Source organism: Aedes aegypti, chromosome 1 (assembly GCF_002204515.2).
Source record: "Aedes aegypti strain LVP_AGWG chromosome 1, AaegL5.0 Primary Assembly, whole genome shotgun sequence".
Taxonomy (NCBI): domain Eukaryota; kingdom Metazoa; phylum Arthropoda; class Insecta; order Diptera; family Culicidae; genus Aedes; species Aedes aegypti.
Window position 1 is genome coordinate 270,279,629 of NC_035107.1, and position 23,316 is coordinate 270,302,944.

The 23,316-nt window shown below is 39.5% G+C and overlaps 1 protein-coding gene across 2 annotated transcripts in view; it reads left to right on the forward strand.

Annotated features, from left to right (window-relative positions):
• The window catches only part of LOC5575787 (cytoplasmic polyadenylation element-binding protein 2), a 1,148,023-nt gene that overhangs the window by 1,065,441 nt on the left and 59,266 nt on the right, over nt 1–23,316 (forward strand). For both annotated transcript variants that reach the window (XM_021837782.1, XM_021837781.1), the window contains one exon: nt 376–624. In XM_021837782.1, the coding sequence (XP_021693474.1) occupies nt 376–624 (249 nt within the window). The remainder of the gene's footprint in view (nt 1–375; nt 625–23,316) is intronic.

Sequence of the window (23,316 nt, forward strand, 5' to 3'; positions counted from 1 at the left end):
TTTCCCTTTCCATCTCCCACGCGCTTGCAGCGCCGCTCAACAGCAAACGCAGTAAGCTCCAGCTCCAAAAATTAAATTCAAATCCGATCTGAGGCGCAATCACGTGCGCCTGTCGCAGTGAGCCATGGTTTTTTTTAAACTTACCAACAGTTGCCATACGAATCTCGCGTCGTGAAAGTGTAGTTTAATCGGCCAGTTATCAGCAGAATTCAAGATCACAGCTTCAAAATGAGTTCGGAATTGTTGCAAATTTCGTGTCTCATCAAGTACCTCCAGGCGCTTCGGGTTCGGGATTTGCAATGTAACGCGCTCACTATTCAAGTCTTGGATCGAAATAGGTAACTAATCGCGTCCGATATCCCACTTTCTTCGCAGGCAAACCGTTCTTCTCCGGGCTGGATGACCACATTTCGGATGAGGCCGGCGGATTCATCGGCGGAACCAACAGTGGCAGCAATCATCATCATTCGCACCACCAGCAGCAGCACCATCACCATCACCACCAGCTGACGGCACTCGGAGGATCGCCGGCTCGCTCCTCGCCGCACTCGAACGGATCGGAGTCGACGGAACGCTTCAGTCGGAAGGTGTTCGTCGGGGGACTGCCGCCGGACATTGATGAAGGTTAGTGCATTTTGGGTTTTCTTCGTTGGGCTGCAGAGAAGGGGGAATATCAAATCAATACGTATCTATAAACTTGTTAGATTCATAAGATTGAAATCGTAAAATTACAGGGCTGGTAGCAGTTTCCAATTCTTTAAACGATTGCTCCAGTAGGGTAAACGCTTCCTTAGTGGATGTAGTGTGTTTTGACATGTTTCACACTTAAGGCCCAAACGCAATGATAGCGGAACGGCAACGGAATGCGGAACCGGTTCGCCAGTATGAATCACACCATCTCGACTGAGCTGACAACGGATGAAATTGAACCAACACTGAATCGACAAGCTTGTAGTAGTTCACGCTGGCGAACCGGTTCCGCATTCCGTTGCCGTTCCGCTACCATTGCGTTTGGGCCTTTAAGGCTAAGTAGCCCGTCATTCGTTTTGGCAACAATGATGACTTTTCAGCTTGCATTTCAAAGTGATAAAACTCAGTCTCGATAATTTATATTGACTTGAAAAAGTATCACTGCACGCGCTAACATGCATAGAGTATGCTGATACTTTTTCAGGTGTGTCAGTGCAAAACCAACTGATTTTCTTTCATTCGAAATAGTGAGATGAATTAGCAACAAACATCAACCACGCGTACAAATTTCAATGACGGCCTACTTCGCCTTAATCAACTAAGCATTTTATTTAGAAAATTCCACTTCGACTTTTTCGGGAGTTGCACAGTGGTTCCAACTACATAGGAGGGAGGTCTTAAATAAGCTGATAAATTTTTCATGATTCATGCAATTTGATACGTATTCGAGTTCTACATACAAAATAATTCATCTACTAAGAGAAGGACTAAGGGTTTCACTCCTCTCCACTCCAGAAGCTCTTGGATAAATTGCATCAGCATTTTTGGAAGTTTTTTTTTACAAATTACTGGAATATGCATGGAAAACTATCAAAATTCTTAAAGTATTGTTGGAACAATCCATGCATCAACTATGCTACACCCACCCCAATATATGTTCTATTGTCATGACCATTCCTGGAAGTAATGCTTGATAAGTTTCTGGAACATCCAAAGTGAATTATCAGAAGTTTCTTGGAGAATCCTTGGATGAAGTAATAGATTGATCTACCTTTATAATCAGTGTGATGATGCTAGCGATTTTTGCATGTGCGATAACTTTTGATATGATCTATTAAAGTATTGCTGAATCTTCAACCAATTTTCAAGGCAATTGCTATAGAACTCCCACTGCACACTCTCCAAAAGTTCTTCCTGAAAAAAAAAGATCTAATTCCCACTAACATTTAGTGGTATCATTAATAAAATATTAAACGCAGATTATGATGGTCTGAAAGATTTTTTTGCAGAATTGTTGAAGAAATTACAGTTAGATATTTGGTGGAGTTCTTACGAGATTTAACATCTTTCAAGAATCGTCAATTTCTACTGAAAATTTGATATTATCCAGAGTCAGTTCGGCGCAAAGAGATAAAAAAAAAAACTACACAAATTCACAGAATTTGCTGTTCAAATTTGTTATCTAGGAAAACAGAAAAACCTCACTGTTTGTAAAAACAAGCAGTTTAATCTACGTTTGTCAAATTTATATAATAAGATAGATTTAAGAAGGATATAAATATAAAGCATATTCATATATTTTAATATGTATGATACCACAAGTTGATCCAATGAATGATCCAAGAGATAGGACTGGTAGCAGGTTTCTTTTCATAGATTTCGTCCCTATTTTAATGGTTTTTCAACAAACCCTGCAAGAATTCCTCTGCCTGTTCATGTGGATTCCTTCAAAAATTCATTCACAATTCTTCCCAGAAATCCAAAACTTCTTGAAGGGTTCTTCAAACAAATCTTTTTTTTTTCTAAGAATGTCTCCAGCATTTCATCCAAGTATTACCCCAGTAGTTTTTCCAAATATTTATAACAAATTTCTCAAAAAATTCCCATGCAATCTTCAAAAGTTTGTTTATGTTTTCACACCACTACTTTTTTCAGTAATTCCTTCGATCATTCCTACACAAACTTCTATAGAGATCGAGTCCAATGTTTTTACAATAAATTACTTGAGGAAATCCTGCGTAAAACCATCCCGAGATACGACTATTTTTTTTTTAGATTATCTTCGATTATCTAGGATATCTTCCAAAACTTCCTTAAGAGTTCAGGAGTTATTTCAAAGATCCTTGTTCAATAAGGTTAAATTTAAGACTTACACAAGTTTTATCAGAGGTTAATTTAGAATTTTCTTTAAAAATATCTCACGGATTCATTTTTCCGAAACATTTACTTGTCATTTCCCTAGAGACATTCCTGAAAAAAAAACTTCAAAGCTTACTCGAGACAATCTCAACAAATCACTAGAGGAATTTCTGTAGAAACCTCAGAAGAAATCTTTCGAGAAATTGCTGCAGGTCTCTTCAGAGATATCCTTAGTTGAAATTTTATATAAAGTCTTTTTCTTCTTCTTCTTCCTGGCATTACGTCCAAACTGGGACAGAGCCTGCTTCTCAACTTAGTGTTCTTATGAGCACTTCCACAGTTATTACCTGAAGGCTTTCTATGCCAATTGACCATTTTTGCATGTGTATATCGTGTAGTAGGTACGAAGATACTCTATGTCCTGGGATGGCCAGAAAATTTCCAACCCGAAAAGATCCTCGACCGGTAGGTTATATAAATTCTGGAAGATAATTTTATAGGAAATCCTTAGAAATTTTTGAAGGCATTTCTGCAGAAGTTTTTGATCCAATTTGAAAAGATGTTTCGACCAGGAATATTGGAGGATGTTCCTAGAAGATCGATGGATGAATTTCACAAAGAATTTTTGAAGGAATTGTGATGATGTCTAAAATAATAACTCCAGTTTAAATTCTTGTGCTATCTTAAACAAAATTCTTGGAGAAATTCGCTAGGAAAATTCGTCGAACTCATTTTCAAATTTCCGGAGTAATATCTAAACATGTTATCTGAATAAATATCAGATAAAATTCTTAGAGAAAACCAGGTAAACAACAGATACAGTAAAATGTAATTACAAAAAAAAGTCTTAGATCTTAGAGAAATGTATGGTATGAAGAATCAAACTCTTATCTCCTGGTTTCTGTAAGGTTTCGTTTTGTTTTCTTGGTTCATGTTTGGTCTCTTTTCAGCCTCTTTTTGGCTCCTTTTAGGTCTCTTTTTTCAGGGGGAAGCAAAGGAGTGGCCAGTCTTATAAAAATTATGTTATTTTTTTTTATTGAATGTAAAAATTACCTGAAAATATAGTCAGAATCTTGAAAAAAAAATCAACCTGCGCGTTTGTCCTAACCATGGTTTTGAACGTGAACGCACCTCTGAATTTCTATAAAATGATTAGATCATGTTTCCCATGATTCACAAAAATAGAATATTTTATTCATCTTTTCTTCTTTTTGGGGTTACGCCCAAACTGGGACAGAGATTATTCTCAGCTTCTTATGAGAACTTCCACAATTATCAACTGAGAGCTTTATTTACCGATGACGATTTATGCAAGTACAAATCATGTGACAAGTGCGAAGATACTCTATGCCCAGGGAAGTCGAGAACATTTTCTTTACGAAAAGATCCTCGTCCGGTGGGATTTGAACCCACGACCCTCGGCTTGGTCTTGCTGAATAGCTGCGCGTTTACCGCTACGGCTATCTGGGCCCAAAAAAGAGAATATTTTGGAGAACTTCCGAGAGATCAGATTGTAGAAAAGACTAAAAATGTTTTCTCATAATGATCTTTTATTGGCTTTTACCGGTGAGAGCGATACTACTCAAAGTGGAAGGGAGCAAGGAAAGTAATAGACCCGCAAGCCAGCGACGAGGGAAATGAATAGAAGTTGAAAACTAACAGAGGGCCATATATGAACAACACAATCGAAACGACAAATCGTTGCCTAACGTCCTAGCACAAAGAAACAGACGTAACACTCAAGAACAAATCGCGATCAAAATCATAGTCACGAAAGCATGTACGCCCAATTCTAAAACCGCTGTAGTTGGCCGATGGACCAACAGGTGGCGGTAGTGTGTAAACGTCAAATACGAACAAAAACGACGCGAGCGCTGCGGGTGATCGATTGACCACCTACCATTTATTTGAATCGATCGTTAAAAAGTTGATCGATGGACAGCGATGAGAGTGTGACGTCTGTTTGTCTGTGGTCCTGGTCTTGAACGGCTAGATGTTGTAGCGTTGGTCACTACTAACACTAACAACAGAAATACAGTACTGACCCGGTTTTGTCAGCTCCCGATTTTGTCTGCCCCCGATTTTGTCTACCCCCGATTTTGTCAGCTTTTTGACCCGATTTTGTCAGCCTATTTTAAATTTGTCAAAAAAATGTAATCGTCATGTTTTACAACGTTTACATTAAAGTTAATGATGATGTTTGATGTCATGCACGCATGGGCGTAGCCAGAGGAGGCAATGGCACTGCCTTTTATTAAAAGTGAAAAAATCGATATTACCAATATAAGGAAGGGGGGAGCCCCTGATAAAAAAAAACTGGCTACGTCCATGTCCATTGCCCTCTTAAAAGTCCATGTAACCATGAAACACGTTAAAAATTTGAAAAACAGGAACAAAATAAAATGACCCGATTTTGTCAGGTTCCCCATTTTGTCAGCCTAAAATTCATCGAGGGGCTGACAAAATCGGGTCCTTACTGTATTCAAAAATATAATAATGATGATAAAATTCTATTTCCATCACAATATTTCAACTCGCTACATTGCATAAACATCCTTCTTCAATTCTAAACTATTGAGAAAGAATCTGACAGCTTCATAAGCAAGGAAACATGAAAATTGTTTAGGATGTTCATTTTACCCCCAGTTCCCCTACACGATGATTTGAATGTAGCCGAAAATAATGTTTACGCGCTTTTCACTCAACAGATGGCAGTATTGTTACTTGAATAGCGTGTCGCCGGTAGAATATATGGCAAAATAAAGAGTCGTTCGTCTTTTTCCTTTTAACCATCTTTGCTAACAGGAACCAGGAGATAAGATTATTATTCCTTAGGGAATCTTACCAGGCATTTCTCTAAGAATATTTGAAAGATATTCTTTTTTGAGAATACCTCATGACATTACGACTCGTATTTCTGTATGCACTGTTCAACTGCGACTGTGTGCCCGAAGAGTTTCTTTCAGGTTTTAATACAAACATTCCTTCAGGAGTTCATTTCGTGATTTTTACGGATTTCCTAAGAAATACTTCCAAAAGTTTAAAGTTCCCAAAGATTTTGTCCAATGATTTCACCATCCTTTTCTCTACAATTTCTTTCAAGATTCTCGTTTGTAATTGTCGGAAACTTTTGAAAAATTTCTCAAATCTTCAAATTTCCTATATTTTTTCAATCATCTCTTCAAAAAAATTACATCATCAATCAATGAAGATTTTTTTATATAATTCGGGAGGTATTTCGAAAAGAAATCCTGATGAAACTTGATTGAGTTCAAGAGTAACACATGATTGACTTCCAAATCCTCGAGAAAATCTTGGAGGATTTCCTAACAAATTGCTACTCTTGAAAATTATCGGACGAATTCCCTGAAGATTTTTGTGAAGGAGTGATCGGAGAAATTACATATTGGAATGATAACAGATGTACTATCTGGGGTGAGCTGCAGGATTAAACCTTGAATGAACTGCAGCAATTCCTAGGGGAATGTGGATGAATACTTGTAATACGAAAAATTCGTAGGAATTCTTGTTGATTTTCCAAGAAAAATCCCTGAACACTATCAGAATTCCTAAAGCTCTTAAACCAGGAATCTGAAAAAAAAATCTGAAGAACCTGTTAAATAGACGCGTAATAGTGTTAAAACCGTCAAAATTTTGCAGCTGGTCTTACTGCAAGCAAAATAAGGAAAAAAGTTTCTTTAGAGGCCACTGCTGTAAGCTCTGTTGAGATACTTTGGAAATCTTCAATTCAAACTTCTGCGAAGTATCCAAAGCAAAACAAATTGACAGATTCACAGCATTTTGATGTTTTAATAAAGAAAAGGAATTATAGAACATTTCCTTAGTGAGTTTCGCAGTTTGTTCTAGTTTTTGTCAAATTATCGATATGAAACAGTCACTTTTATGTTGCTGTGAAGGATTCCATAATTTTCTGGACTACACTGGACATACAGATATTGCCAACGTTTGTCCTACCCATGGTTTCAAATGTGGACCCACGACTCTCTATTCGCTAGAAGGACCTACATCGTGGGTTCGATCCCCACCGGAGCACGGGTTTTTTTTTCGCAGTTCCAATTTCAATTTGTGCATTTGACACGTATTTCGTCGTGTACATGTAAACTTCAAAACCTCACAACAGCAAATTAGCTACGACTAGTCAGTCGTATGATTTATCACAAACTTTATCTTACTATCTTGCCTTCCACTAGTACTAGAAGCGAGACATAATTTATGCATCACCTCAAGTGTGCGTTTTGCATACCTCTCTAATTTGATTATCTGTTCAGTTTCTAATAAGAAAACTGTACTAGTTCTCGGTTGGCTAGAATCTCAGTTTATTATGCAGTTATCATTGCGTTAGTTCATATTGAACTGTACAATGGGTGAATGTTGTCAAGCAAATATCTCGATGCGAAGAACTATAAAACACTACGGTTGTTACACACATCCCATGGAAAAATGCCCGGGAGGGATACTTTCTGCAATTCAATTGCAAACTGATTTGAATGCTAAATAACCATGCTGTACGAAACTAATCTGAATTGTCCGACGTAGGTAGGCGAAGATCATTCGGATAGATTCGTATTTGAGCAACTGAATTACAACATTTTCACAAAGTACGTAAAATGATTGAAACGGATAGCTGTATGCACGATCCAATGAATCCTTTCGGTCGAAATGATTTGCGAAAATTCATTTCGGAAAACCAGGAACTCATAGAAGTGATACCACCACTAACCGGTGCTCCCTTTTGCCATCGTAGGCAATATATCAGATGAACCGGCAGAGAAATTGCATTTTCCCGAGAAAAGCTGCCCTGCTGCGGACAGACCATCTGTTTTTATTCCCTTCTCTGGATGATATCTACCTGCGCACCGGTCGGTCCGGGATGAAATGCTCGCATCGGATTCTTGTTCTACTGAACTGAGCTGGGGAAATGAAATGTAATTTGAAAACGGATAGCTTTATTAGTGCTGTGCACCTTCTGGAAGTAATATCGTATTTTTCAATATTGCAATGATTTTAATTTCCTCCACTGTGTGTTTTTGCTTACGTGTGGCCCCGGCGCATGTTGGGAAACTGGTTACAATGTAGCTTTTGGAACGTGATGGGTGCCAATGTTACGTTTCAACCTATTGTAATAGCAAATAAACTTATGCTCGGATGATGAAGTGCTAGTACGCAAACAATGTTTGAATGATTTCGGCACAAGTCGTTATCAACATTTGATCAATTTCTTTTGAAAATCTACACCCTTGTTTGGGGTGGTGGAGCTCTACTGTCTGTTACCATTTCGTTTGGATGAGATATCAAACATAATTCGTAACTGATTCGTAAGCAATACCATGCGTCTCCATTAAAGTCGCCAAAGACAAAAAAAATAGACTTATTGTGAGTCAATGGATCATTGAATGTAGTTTTTGTCAGTGCTCACCGCATCAAAACAAAAGCGCCACTGTATATGGGATTTAAAACTGTGACAGCATTGCTGTTCTGTCAAACACACAAAGCTACGGTGGCGCTATCTATGCTTTCCATAGCGGCCGTTTTGTTTATTTTAATGATCCATTTTCGCCAGCCATCTGCGTAAAGATGTACTTGCTGAAAAAGCAAATTGGCAGCTATGAAAGTATATTTACCAAGCTGTGTTTCAACAGAAACACACAGAATTACAAATCCTTTGGTTTCAATGGCAAAAAATATTGATCTTTAATACGCCTATGAATGGTGATAGCAACCCCACCACATGTTCCATCCACGCGAGCTGTTCGATAAACGAAAAAGTCTTTGTAAGCCGATTGTTTGGTAAATTGCTTCTCCCCAGAGGATATGCAACTAGTCAATAATCCTTCATATTCAGTCTATAGAAACCGAAATTGAAACCTGCTCTTTCCGATCCAGGGAGGACATCATGCTGCGCGATATGACATATTTGTCCAGCTCATATCAGCCACCATCATCGTCGTGCCACTTAACGACTAAAGGACGCCATGCAGAAAACTGTAGGCACCCTAATTTATGCACCGTCAGACAGCGCTACTGAGCCCGTCGTTTCCGCTTTCCCGTATTTCCTCTGTGGGGGGGATTCCGATCCTATTGACACTGATGGCAAAGTTGCAGATCCTCGTGTCATATCCCACGGTGAAGCATCCAGGCTTTCGAAAACGGATCAGCATGTCTCTTTAATCTTCAACGAGACGGACCGAATTCGACTATACAGGCTGATGATCATGGTTCAGTGTCAATGGTAGAAAAAATGTGAACTCACTCACAACTGGAGGCTGAAACGACCTGGACACACAGTCTGCGATTTCGTCTATGAAGTATGCCGGCCTGGCGTAGGTGCTACTGACGAATTAATCCCACACGCTGTTCAAACAGTCGTTACGGATAGCACGCAGTGAGCGTGTCCCAATCTGGGTCGGCTTACCCTCCGGCAAAAAGTCATATTCCTGGTTCGCTTTTTTACCCCCATCGCTGTTTGCAGTGGAAAATTGAAATTGGCAAGTGTTACTGGACAGCGAACCGAGCGCCTCCATTAAAAGCAATCTGCTGGAATGTAAAATCAAAATCCATCCACTACCAGAGCTACCGTGAAATTGGGTAGCTCAGTGACAGAGAAGCTTGAAGTTAGCTCATGTCAGTCCTGACAAAAAATCTTCAACCTTCACAAACAATTTACTTACAATGACCGGGTCCATGACACCTTCCACGGGGGAAATTTGTGCATCTGGCCACCAAAGCTGACTTCACACCTCTGCGAAGGTCGATTCCTGGAAGGCGGTCCCATCACCATTATCGTCATCATCCCCGATTCGTCCGTCGTCCGACAAGGACTCGGGCTCGTCCTCTGGCGTCTGGCGGAAAAGACAGAAAATGTAAATGATGTTTGAATTGAGCATTAAATGAGATTTAATGATTCCGTTGTAGAATGAGCGGCAGTTGACGGTGGCGCCGCAGCGACGGACCAAGGCATGAGCAACTGAAACTTGCCGGCCGGACTGTGCTGCATGATGGAAGACAACACAGGAAGCATCACCACAGATAAACGGACGAAGCACTGGCGAAATTTTCGTCGGCTACTCATTTACGATCAGTTCAAATTCGCTATGATCCAAACCTTACCAACAGAGGTGCGCACCAATGAGAATATATACTAAGGTGTGGAAGAAGAAACAAAGGCTATGTATTAGTAACAAGAAAAAACGTATACAAAAATCTAATACGTCACTATTTTACACGGCTTCTTATGGGAGGTCGCTTGCTTGTAGTTGTGATACATTTTGCACCGTACACGGATATCACTCACACTAAATGTCGTCTTCCCCACCTCGGTATATATTCTCATTGAGTGCGCACATCGCTATGCTTCGTGTTTGACGTTTGACACTACCGCCATCTGCAGGACTTGTCGAGCAACATGCTCACCTAATGATGAATTTTAAAGAGATTTGTTCCAACTGTTACGTCTGTTTGACTTGTTGGCATCACTATGTAGCTGCAACCAAAGCCTCGGTGCGCTCACGTTTGGCTCATCGTTGACCGTTCCGTTCATTATGGTCCATTTCCGGCTGACACCCGGTAACGTGACGTGTGCACTATGTTGCTGAGGATGCTACTACTGCACTGATACAATGTGCTTGCTCTCTAGCGCTGGGACCAACTTATGTAGAAGCTCAACAGAAGGGGGTGCAGCAAGAAATGAGAGGTTGACAAATTACTTGTTAGCGCATCTTTTCATCCAAACTAATGATCAAAGGGACAGTAGATTTTTTTCCTGCTGCTTTCTGGTGGTACAGCTAAAGCTACCGGTCACCAGCTGATTTGCTTCCGCCTCCGTCCTAGATGCTGCGATGTGCGGCGAGGAAGCCGCTTTGGAAGATGATATGGCAATGGGGAACGGGACATCAGCAAACGTATGCTATTTGATTTGATGACTGCCGATGAGTGGTTGGTTGGTTGGTTGGTTAACGGGAAAAGTTGTTGCATGTAGCGGTAAGTGTAGTGGATCAAAGCAGATAGTAAGGTCGTGCTAATTAGGACCCTGGTGCCGGGGAAGCTAATTGGAATAGAGAAATCCTTTTGAACATCTCGATGATTAGCGGGACGCAATTGTATGTTTGATGTTATGCAGATCTGTGCGGAGAGAAAACAATAAAGGCCATGAATTAGGTACGTCACGGTAGATAATCACTGATATCGAGTTCGGTTTGATGAGTACCATGTAAAATTAGTAGCAGAACTTGTTGAGCTTTGACTAACGTAAAGGCTGTAAAGTCAACTTTTCCCAACTCGATATTGAAGGGATAATCAGGGGGAGTATCGAGGTATTTTTAGTGCACAAGCATTAAACCTAAAAGCACTCTATTATCTAACAATGTTAAATAAGTGATAGGGGAACTTACGTATTGTCGGCAGCCTAAGCAGCTGAACTTTTAAGAAGGCAATTTTACGCAACAATGGAGCACAACAATTAGCAGGAGACACCTGAACTACACTTGAGCACTCTTCGTTTATTGATTGTTATACTTAAAACACTATTTTGTTCTCTAAATCTTCTATTTTTCCTCACCAAAGTCACGAGGCACTTGTTCTTTTATCGGCAATGCAATTACTATTGTCGGCAACAAAAATGTTCACTTCGGCAATCCAAAACTGCGCAAAAACTAGTTTATGTATTGGTAACATTTCGTATTTGTTGACAATTCCTGAAATTAAACGTCACTCATTATGTTCTACTCGTTGAAAGGGCCAATGCAGAAAAATACAGACTACACTGAGAAAATAATTGCAGTTAGAAATAAAATAGCGGAGATTTAAATTGAATACACAACGCCACTAAATTTATGCAGACTAAGGCGCCGTCCACAAATTACGTAACGCTCTAGGGGGAGGGGGAGTAGGCTCAAACGTTGCGGCTCAAACACATTTTTTTTTTTCATGCAAAGACCGTTGCGGAGGGGGAATGGTCGAAAATTGTACATTTTAACGTTATGTCATAAATGGACACTGCCTAATTTCATTTTCATTTATTTTATCGAATAAATTTTGTATTCAATCTCACTATGGCAGCATTTCGGATTTAAAAATTGCCATGTCATGGTAATAAACTTGCAGCAGGTGCGAATCCAACCTAGAAGTTGCAGCGTGACGTCATGGTTAATTGATTCATAATATTGTGCTCTGCAAGAAAAATCCACGGAACGCGATTATCGGATTACTTGAATTTCAGAGTTGCGTTTGAATGAGTTACATGCATGCTCCTATTTGCTACTCGCACATGCGCTACAGTCTATTTAGGGTGCGGCTTATTTTTCAAAAGTTCTCAAAAGCAAAAATTCGTGTACTCTTCTGAATTCGAATCATATTAGTAGAGAAACCTCGAAGTTTGAGCCAAAAATATTAAAATTTGAAGGTGAATTTTCAAGTTATAAAAAATGGCCTTCAGTGAAGTCACCATAACTTCGGTAATTTCAGCACCATTACCTTAATTTTTTTTTAAACTTTGTAGAACATCAAATTTGTGTAAAATCAAAACTAGTTTCAATAAAAAGTAGTTTACTCCAATTTTTTTTATTTTACTGAAAACATATCTTTGTTTGACCATAATTTCATGAATACTCAACCGATTCCAAATCTTTTTGCATGGTTTTTAAGCTTATTTAATTGTGTTCAAACTTTGCATACACCGCATTTTACTGTTTTGACCAAGTTATTCAACATTTTAATTTTTATCAGTTAAACAATATTCTTAAAGCTGAAACTGGTTTTCCTTATTTGTTAAACCTTTGAAAAGGACTTGGCAACATTTTTTAAATAATTTTGAAACAATGATATATTTGCACATGTTAAAAAAATACACTATTCAACTTGTAATTCAAACAAAATGCTTTAGAAACATAAGTTTTATGTATATGAAACATGTAATATTCGGCAAAAAAATCTAAAAATAATCCAAAGAAATTCGATTTTTTCTTTAAAAAATCATGTTTTTGTGTAGTTTTTGTTACAAAACTAAGCAAGGTCTTTGGTTCGATTCCAGGTTGCCGCGAAAACTATTTTTGTTTTCAAATTTCGGTTCCATGACGTAAATTTATGAATTTCAATCCAATTTCTTGTGGCAAATTTTCATATGGGGTTCCTATGTTTATCGATAGTTCGTTTTCTTGAGTGTACAGTATGGCCCATAAAAAAATGCGAAAATTGTTTGAACGTGAATATAGCATCCACAAGCTTTATTTTCGTTGTTTATTATAGTGAATGTAATTTCTGATTATTGTAGTATATTCTGACACAACTTCACTATCCAGGACAATTTTTGTCATATTTTTCTTACTGTCCTAAATAATGTAATAAAGCAAATAAGTTCAAAGGTTTTGTTCGCCCAAAGCTAGAAACAGCGTCAGATTGTCGTATACTCTGGTGATAAATTTTTCACCTTCATAAATCACACTTTATTGTTGAAAATTTTAGTTTGTTTGGTATCAGAGGATGGAGGATTTCTTAGAGAACGTGTTTTTCATCATCACAATAAAATATTTTGCCAGGGTCATAGTTTTGAAAGCATTTGCGTCTTATAGGTTTGACATGCCTTAATTTTTAGTTCAGGTTGAATGAAAAATAAATACGGAGGCCTACAACAGATTTTTGAGGCTGAAATTTGTTCCTTTGGTTAGAGACAACTTATATCAATACGATCTCATAGGTTTTGAGCAAAACGGAGCCGCTTATCACACTTATATGAAGGTTTAAACAAAGCTCTCCAAGATGAGCCGTTTTTTCGAAAATATGTATAAGTCCCCAACTGCCCAGGTATGAACCAATTCTATCATTTGATATGGGCGTTTGCTAGAGACAAGGCCTGTGAAGAATCTCACGCCATCCTTGATGTTTTAGATGCTTTCATAACACAGATATTGAACTCGACGTCCGCATGATACAATTTGAAGGTATGCTTCCAATTCCTCTCTGGTAAGGTGAAATCAACAGATAAAAATCATGTCCAAAGCGAAAAACTGAGTCTAAATAGATTAAACAATACAAATGATGGATAATATTTATGTTTCATTCACATTTTCTATGTAAAAACTACCATAAAACATGATATGACGATTTTCGCATTTTTTTATGGGCCATACTGTAGTTTGTTTGGCCCAATGTCACCTTCTCGAAGGGGTGAGTTTGGGCCAATTTTCAAATGATTCCAATTTAAAGGAAAATACTCAGATTTCAATTATTTGTTCAGCATTTGCAACGTATTCTCATATTCAACCGAACATATCAAGCCAAATTGCGAAAGTTATTTAAAAATAAATGAGAACTTACGCATTTTTGGCCAAATCTCACCCCCAACGATGGTACTTGCATAGTTGTTTTCATTTTTTTTTAATGTCAAGAATTTCACTGACAAGCTGAATGGCTCGATATGGTTTTGGTATGTAAAGGTTACTGCTCTTGAACGCTATTTCACCAAGTTATTACCGAGAGAATGAATGGTATTACAGTCCAACCTCTTTTTACGACCGTTTTTTTACCGACGGATCGTTTTACAACCACTTTTTAACGACCGAAATTCAGATTAACGACCGTTTTTATAAATGACTAATATCTTACAAAGTATTCAAAATAGAGGATCATGATGTTCAGCAAAATTGTTCAGTAGTTCAAGGGCTAGCACCACCATCACTGAATTGCGGAATTCTACCACTGAAGCATGAAACATTTGTTTTGCGGTTATTATAGGATCCTGGCCACTTAGAAATATGGCGCCTTCTGCAAAGTTGTTCAGTAGCTCAAGGACTATCATTATAAAAGCTATGAGATTCAAAACTTTGCCACCAGGCGGCGCTAGTGAGCATCAAACTTTTGTTTTGCGGATATATCAGGATCCTGGCCACTCAGAAAGATGGCGCCTTCGGCAAAGTTGTTCATTAGCTCAAGGACTATCATTATAAAAGCTATGAGATTCAAAATTTTGCCACCAGGCGGCACAAGTGAGCATGAAACTTTTGTTTTGCGGATATATCAGGATCCTGACTACCTATGAAGATGGCGTCTTCGATAAACTTGCTGAGAAGATCAACTTTGCCCAAGACGCCATGTCTATGTAGTCAGGATCCCGCAAAACAAAAGTTTCATGCTCACTAGCGCCGCCAGGAGGCAAAATTTTGAATCGTATAGCTTTTATAATGATAAGTGGCTTGGATTCTGAGACATCCGCAAAACAAAAAGTATCGTGCTTACTAGCGCTGCCTAGTGGGAAAAACCTTATATCTTTTGACAAAAATAATGATAGCCCTTGGCAAAATTTTGAATCGCATAGCTTTTATAATGATAGCGCTTGAGCTTCTGAACAACTTCGCCGAAGGCGTTATTTTTCTAAGTGGTCAGGATCCTGAGATATCCGCAAAACAAAAATTCTACGCTCACTAGCGCCGCCTGGTGGCCAAATCTCAATTTCTTGGCCAGAATAATGATAGTCCTTGAGCTAATGAACAACTTTGCCAAAGACGCCATCTTTCTAAGTGGTCAGGATCCGCAAAACAAAAGTCGCATGCACACTTGTACTGCCGGTGACGCAATTTCACTTAAGCAGTGTTGCCAGCTACGACAAAATTTTGATGAAAAACTGGATTACAGTTGAAGAGTATTGCTATATTGCTAAGCATTCAATTTTTCTGTTCCGCTCAAGTTTTATGGTTTTGATCTTTTCTTTATTTTTCTTGAACAGTGCTGCCAGCCACATGCACATTTGTGATTCGGCCGACTGTATAGCACGCAACACTTCCTTCACCTTTGGTCAACATTCGGTACCGTCATCTTTGAATTTTTTTGGTATTTGCATATCGAGCAGTGTTGCCATCTATTACCAAAATATGAAAACATGAACGGCAATTTTGGAAAGTTCTCAACACATGCTTCAACTTTGCCGAATATCCCGAATCAGTATTTCCGCATAAAGACGTTGCATTTTTGAAAAACATAATTATTACCCAGATTTTTTTTTACGACCCCCCGATAACGGTCGTAAAAGAGGTTGAGGTATATTAAAAAAAATCCGATTGCGATGTCCCAGGATTTATTTTTTTTTGTTTTTGAATATCACTCTCCGAATATGGTTCGATCAGCTAATTCGGATCAAAATCCAAATCTTGCCAGTAATTTTTAAGGTTCATATTCTTCTCAGTGTATGAGAAAATCAGAGTAAACCCTTTTCAAATCTACTCACTTTTGATTTGCCACAATCACATCATCCACTGATTGCCTGTAGAACAACAAGAGTGTTGCCAAAATAGTTAACCTATTAAAAGACCTATATTTTATATGTTTCTCAGTATTTTGAAGTTTATGCGCTACAATCTTCAAATAAGGAAGGCATTGAAAGACTCAATTATTACCCATGCATGCTTTGTTGCATAATTCCAATAAATTAATTAGTTGTGTTCGATCTTTTCTGTGAATTTAAATCGTGAATAATAATTACACCGCAATTGAATATGGTTTTCTGGCAACCTGGTGCAGTAATAAAAAGTGATTGCCGAGGAAAACAAAGTTCATTAATTTTTACTTGTGATTTGAAGCATAAAAATTAAGTATTTTCGAGTGCTTTATAGACCAATCAAAAGTTTAATTGTGCACAAGTGATCGGTGCGTAGATATTGTGAAAAAATTGGCATTGGAGCGGAGAATTGGACCTTTCGAAGTGGTGAGTTTTTCCTAAGCTGTTCTTGTGTTGTTCTGTTCGGCAGCTCACGAATGACGATGATTTTGTAAGCATTTATTTCATTTAATAATAAAACCGATGTTATATGATATTTTCGTCAAGAATGTGATTTATATGGAAGATTATAGTTCAAGGAACATGTTGAGTACATTGAAGGTAACCCTTGTTCCGTAAATAAATTCTAACAAGGACGATAAGTTAGTGTTGCTGAAAATACCCTCAGGGTGCCGAAGCCATCATTTACCCTACCATGCCCACACAGTTACGGATCACCCACAGTGACGGATCACTTTGGCGTTCAACATCGGATAACTCGCTCAAAACATAAACGTTGACGTAAAACATATTTTTCCCATGTTATACTGTTTGTCTTCTACCATTTGTAGTGTTAAGCACAACGTTCAACCGCTAAATAGCGGTGTATTTGACAAATGTTTAGTTGGTACCACACAGCTATCATTATACGTTCGTTTTCTGTAAGAAGTGCCGTCAGCATTCATAAGCTCCCACAGCTGTGCACAGGTGGTAAAATTCAAATGTTATAGCATAAAATATACTCATTCGTTTCGATTGAGTATGAATTCATCTTTGGAAAACAATTTTCTCGATTGTTGATTCTAAATATAGAATATTAGCACTTCTAACTAGTGATCCATAATATGGATCAGGAAATGATTGTTTACCACGGTTATGGATCACTTATAAAGAATCTAGATTTCTGCCATTTTAAGCATTGGATTCGACATTTTCAGACAATAGCACTAAGGATAAAAATAATAAAACATCAAGGTTTGTAAATTTCATTTTTTAGCCGACGAAAATGGGTGAAAAACTTGGTGTGGAGCGAAAACAGTTCATGTCTCAGTTATTACAATGCAGCATCACAAACAAAAGGCATTTTACCCTTGTTTCCAGCTCGAACACTGCTATTTTTTGCATTAATATATGACGCAATGTTAACTTTCTTCAAAACATGCAATACATATGCATTGAGTTGAAAATCTCTTGATTTTGCGCACTGATCCGTAATATGTCACAATTTGATCCATAATATGAACGTTGATCCATAATATGGTTTTCAGAAACCTATACAATTTTTAATTTTTATGCAATCCTATGTAAATATTATACTCAAAATAGTTTACTAACCGAAGTTCCAATTTGAAACGATTCGATTCGTGCTTTTAAATTACCATTTTACGTTTTCCATGTTGTTTAATTGAATTTTATAGGTTTGACTCCACACTATTTGATCCATAACTGTGGGGTCATGGTACTCAATCTATTGTTGAATTTTTTTTATAGGCTTTGAATTTCTGATATTCTAAACATTATTTTTAATGCGTCTTACTCATGTTTCTGTTTCACTGTTATAAAATTATCTAAGAAGTTGGCTAAAATCTTATTCTAGTTCACAAGGTTGCTTCGTTTCCTCTTCAATAGAATGTCCTCCTTCAGCAACGCGTTCTCTTCGACTGATGATATATTCCAGTGTTAAGATTTTCAAACATCATCTTTCGATGACTAGGTTTCCAGAAAAAAAAGCATTTCATGAGTTCAATACCAATTTGAAGAATAATTTTCGGAGTCTTTTAAGTTGTCACGATTTCTCTGCTTGTTTCGTTCGTCAATCAGCTTTTTTGAACTAGTTCCAGATTTAAATTCGTCTAAAGAAGAAAATATTTCTGAATATGACAGTCACAAGACAGGTTTCGTCCAGTAGGGGTGATTGAGGCAATATGGGCCGCCTAAGGAAAACGTCATGGAATGCATAGAAAAACAGCAAAAAATATGGTTTAAATGCAAGTGATTTGTACTATAAAATGTTATCTTCCATGTTACGTCGATAAATAATGTTACCATCAACTTGCAAATTATTTCAGGAACTTTTTGGAAAACCATGTTTTTCTACGTGGTCACCAACCATATGGGGCATTATGAGCCACCTCATGCAATCGAATGATTCGAATGCAATCGATCGAATCGACAGTATAGGGAAGAGTTAGTGGTGAAGAGTACATTATTGGAAAGGAAATTGATTGATTCTAGCGGCTTATTTTTTAAAGATATATAATACATAGTAAACAGACCATGTTGTACTAGAACTAAATTGCGCTATTTGGTTCAACGTATTTTCTAGCAAAGTATTCCACTTGTAATGGTGCATAAAGATGACTATGCAGTAAAAAAATAATCTGGTATATTTAGGCAATGCATTTGTATGTTCAAAACATCGTTTGTTTTGCTTAAACTTAGGTGGCTCATTTTGCCCCACCCCTTCATCTCGAAAATAATATATTGTTTTTCAATAATTTTGTTTACGAACAAATTTAATTTCACTCACGAACTGTTCATTATGATCAGAAGTTTCAATGGATTGGTAAAATTTACCAGAATTATAAATATAATTGTCTTATAAGCTTAATTAAAAACTGCCAAAATTATAAGCTTTTCATGTCGAAGGACAAATGTGTACATTTTTGTAAATATCTAGAGTGTTTAAACGAATATTCTTACGGTTTTTATTGTGGTGGCTATTTGAGGCATCCTTTAGCAGATCGTAACGACACTAGACATTAAAACACTGTTTTTGAGGTCAAAACCGGGGTGGCTCATATTGCCCCGTATGTTCATATTGCCCCCATTGCCCCTATCTGGGTTAGAGTTCGTCGAGTTTTTGAAGTTAGGCTTCAACCAAGAATACGAAACTCAAGTTTGATTATCATCTATTATGTAACTGGATACTATTCTTCCTGAATATATGCCAGGCGCACCATTGAAACGATTAAAATCGTTGCCCACATCTATATCCAGATGAGATTGTGCCATCCAGTTTCGAGGGTAAAACCTCAACAGCTCAGTCTCCGTGAAGTAGCAGCGCAGCAATGTTGGTTTTTGTCCATTTCTCACGGTAATCACTGGGGTGGAAAACCGCCGGCAGCCAGTGCCTGAACTTGGCCTGGCTTCGGTCCGTCGCGTGGTAAAAGTGCCACTGCAAACCGGCGGTGTTTCCCCGAATGAATGTCGAAAGAAATTGGTACCTAATTGAGGGGGTGTGTATATGGCGGGCAGGTGAGCAAACGGTCCAAAGTAAAGTCGAAGTTTGTTTCAAGACGTTGGAAAATTGTGCAAGGACGAGAGAGGGCTGCTGCCAAAGGAACAAGAAAGAGGCTGAGTGTGCTTATTCATGCCGTTTCTTACTCCTTCACAGCGGGGAAACAAGAAATGAAAAATGCTTCAATGACTGTAATTTTTCTCGTAGCTTTGGGAATCAAGTAGAAGTAGATGTTTTTGGAGAGAGAGGAAACCCGAGCAAGGAATGAAGACTTTTTGAAAACTTATGTTGATGTCAATGCATTGTCGTTTCCAAAAGCTCCACGTGATAATATTTTAATGGAGGACAAATAAAATAATTTTTCTTTGGTTAACAGTTTGAGGGAACTGTCATTATAACCAAGATATTTTGTTTAAGTGTGGTTCGATATCGATATCGACTCATAGAGCATCGACTCGTGCAGGTTTCGCTGAAACTCCAATTCCATATACCTATTTACTGCAAATTTTTAGATGAACAAAAGTTGAGAGTTGTAGAAAAACACGTCTGTATTGGCTGTAGTCTGAAGAGGTAAAGAACATTTATTTTCTAATTACATCAACTAAACAATCGTTGCTAGGTCTAACCGTTGCTAGTATTGAAGTGTCGTAGGTTACTACAATTGATCTACTCGCAACACTCCTCCTTAACCTACGATACGATACCAAGCATCTTCTTAAACTGTTCGTGATTCTGCTTAGTTAAAGGTTTTGTTAGTCCATCTGCCGGTTGCTGCTTCGTGGGAACGTAATCCAATGTAACTTCTCCTCGATTGAGCGTGTCTCGGACAAAATGGTAACGAATCGCACTATGTTTCGTCTTCGAGTTGAAGCCTTGGTTTTTCGCTACACAGATCGCCGACTGGTTGTCGCACATGATCGGCACCACCTGTTGATCGTCTAGCTGCTTGAGTAGTTGCTGCCACCAGAGTGCTTCCTGCGCCGTCCTCGATAGCGCAATATATTCGGCCTCGCACGTAGACAAAGCCACAACGTCTTGCCGCTTGGAGTTCCAGGATATGGCTCCTCCCATCTTGGTAAAAACGTAACCAGTAGTTGATTTTCGCTCTTCCGCATCTCCTCCCCAATCCGCATCCGAGTAACCTGTCAAATCCGGATTACTCTGCTTCGAAAACTGCAAACGATGGTCCATTGTCCCCTTCAGGTACCGTATTATGCGTTTCACCGCCTCCCAGTGTCGACGTCCAGGGTTGTTGCTGAACTTGCTCACCGTATTCACAGCAAACGCTATATCCGGCCTTGAAGCGTACGCCGCGTACATCAGGGAACCTACCGCTTCTTTGTAAGGAACCGTCTGCGTCTCTCGTACTTCTTCTGGGTCAGATGGGCACATCGTCTTGTCCAATTTTGCTGAAGGATCGGCCGGGGTTGATACAGAATTACAGTTTGCCATGCTAAATCGTTCTAAAACATCTTTCAGGTACTGCTTCTGATCCAGCCAGAGCTTTCCGTTCTTCCGGTCGCGTGTTATCCGGAGTCCTAGACACAGCTTCGCTTCTCCCAAATCCTTCATCTTGAAGCGACTATTCAGAAATGCCTTCAATTTCTTCTTCAAAGCTTGATCATTTGTGAACAGGAGAAAATCGTCCACATATATCGTCACAAACATCATTCGTCCGCCTTCTTTCTTGAAGTACAAACAGGGATCAATTTCCGACCGCTGCAAACCAAATTCTCGCAATGCTTCGTCTAGTTGAAGATTCCATATGCGGCTTGATTGCTTCAAACCGTATAGCGCCTTTTTCAACTTGCACACCTTCGATGGATCCTTGATGAAGCCTTCAGGTTGATCCATGTAGATTTCCTCGTCTTTCAACTTCCCTTGAAGGAAAGCGGTTACGGCGTCCATTTGTTCTATCTCCAAATCGTGTTCCACTGCTAGGGCCATGAGGTATCTTATTGTTGAGTAACGAACCACTGGCGCGTACACCTCCTCGTAATCGATACCATAACGTTGGGAACAGCCCTTCACCACCAATCGAGCCTTGAATCGATCCACATTTCCGTCGGACCCGTACTTTGTTTTGAAGATCCACTTGTTTCGTATCGCCTTCTTGCCCTTTGGTAATTCTGTCAGCTCCCACGTCTCGTTCTTGTCCAGCGCCTCTAGTTCCTCTCGCATAGCTTCCAGCCATCGATTTCGATCCGACCGTTGTAGAACCTCCGCGTAGCTGATCGGGTCATCAGTTGATCCGGGTTGTGCTTGACCGGGAAACGCCTCAATTGGTTCTGTAAGATCATCGGAACCAGAAGTCGAACTAAGACAAACAAAATCTGTATACTTGCCTGTGGGTTGGCGCTCCCGACCGCTGCGCCTCAATCCTTGCTGCTCTACAGCTGATCTTTCTGATTGCGGTGGGAGCGCGACGGCAGGCACGGGCGATTCTTCGGTGCTGGGACCAGGTAGCACTACATCATCGGATTCACCAGCGTCGTTGGCTTGATTCTCCTCCATGTCCAACCAAGAATGTAGCTCCATGAATTCTACCGGTTGGCTCCGGTCCTCAGTTGCTGTCGAGGTTATCGGACGCCCTTCGTTGATGAACACCACGTCACGACTAACGATCACATCATTTCTTGCTGGATTGAATACTCGGAATCCTTTTGAACGTTCACCGTATCCCACAAAGATGCCTTCAACGGATTTCGGGTCAAACTTTTGTCGTTTCTGCTTCGGACAGTGCATCATTACTCGGGAACCAAACACACGTAGATGCTTCAAGTTCGGCTTCTTTTGGCTCCAAGCTTCCTCTGGTGTCTTTCCGTCTACAGCTCGGGTAAAACTTCTGTTCACCAGATACGCCGCGGTTGATACGGCTTCCGCCCAGAACTTCTTCGAAAGTCCTGCGTCGTTCAGCATCGATCTCGCTTTCTCGACCAGCGTACGGTTCATACGCTCGGCTGTCCCATTTTGTTCTGGAGAATATGGACACGTTGTTTGGTGAACCACGCCATCTCGTTGCATGATCTTCTCCAATGACGAATTCACATACTCGGTTCCGTTGTCCGTGCGCAAAACTTTGAGTTTTCGTCCGGACTGTCGCTCGACCATTGCTTTGAACTGCTCGTAAACCTCCTTCACTTGGCTCTTGGACTCGATGAAATACAGGAATACCTTGTGGCTCGCGTCGTCAACGAACGTAACGAAATAACGACTTCCGCCGATCGATGGCACCTCAATCGGACCGCACACGTCGGAGTGCACCAAGTCCAGTAGATCGGTCGCACGTGAAGCACTAGAATGAAAAGAATCTCGGCAGTGCTTACCTTGCGCACACGCGATGCAATCGTCCATGTCCGTTATTCGTATCTCCAATCCATCGACCAACGTTGTTAGCTTGCCCATGAACTGCTTATTCAGATGTCCAAGTCTACGATGCCACAGTTCCATATCGGTCATCAAGAACGCTTTCGGGGATTTCTTCGTAATCAGCTTGTACATGCCATCTTGCTGAATTCCGGTTACAACGATGTCGCCGTTCTCGTCGCGTACCTCGCATCCACCGGCCTTGAATAATACCGTCATATCCTTCTCACAGATTTTGCTGATAGACAGAAGATTCGCCGACAACTCCGGAACCATCAAGACTTCTTTAACTTCAATCGGGCCTTCATCCAACTCCAGTTGGACCGTACCTTTTGCAACA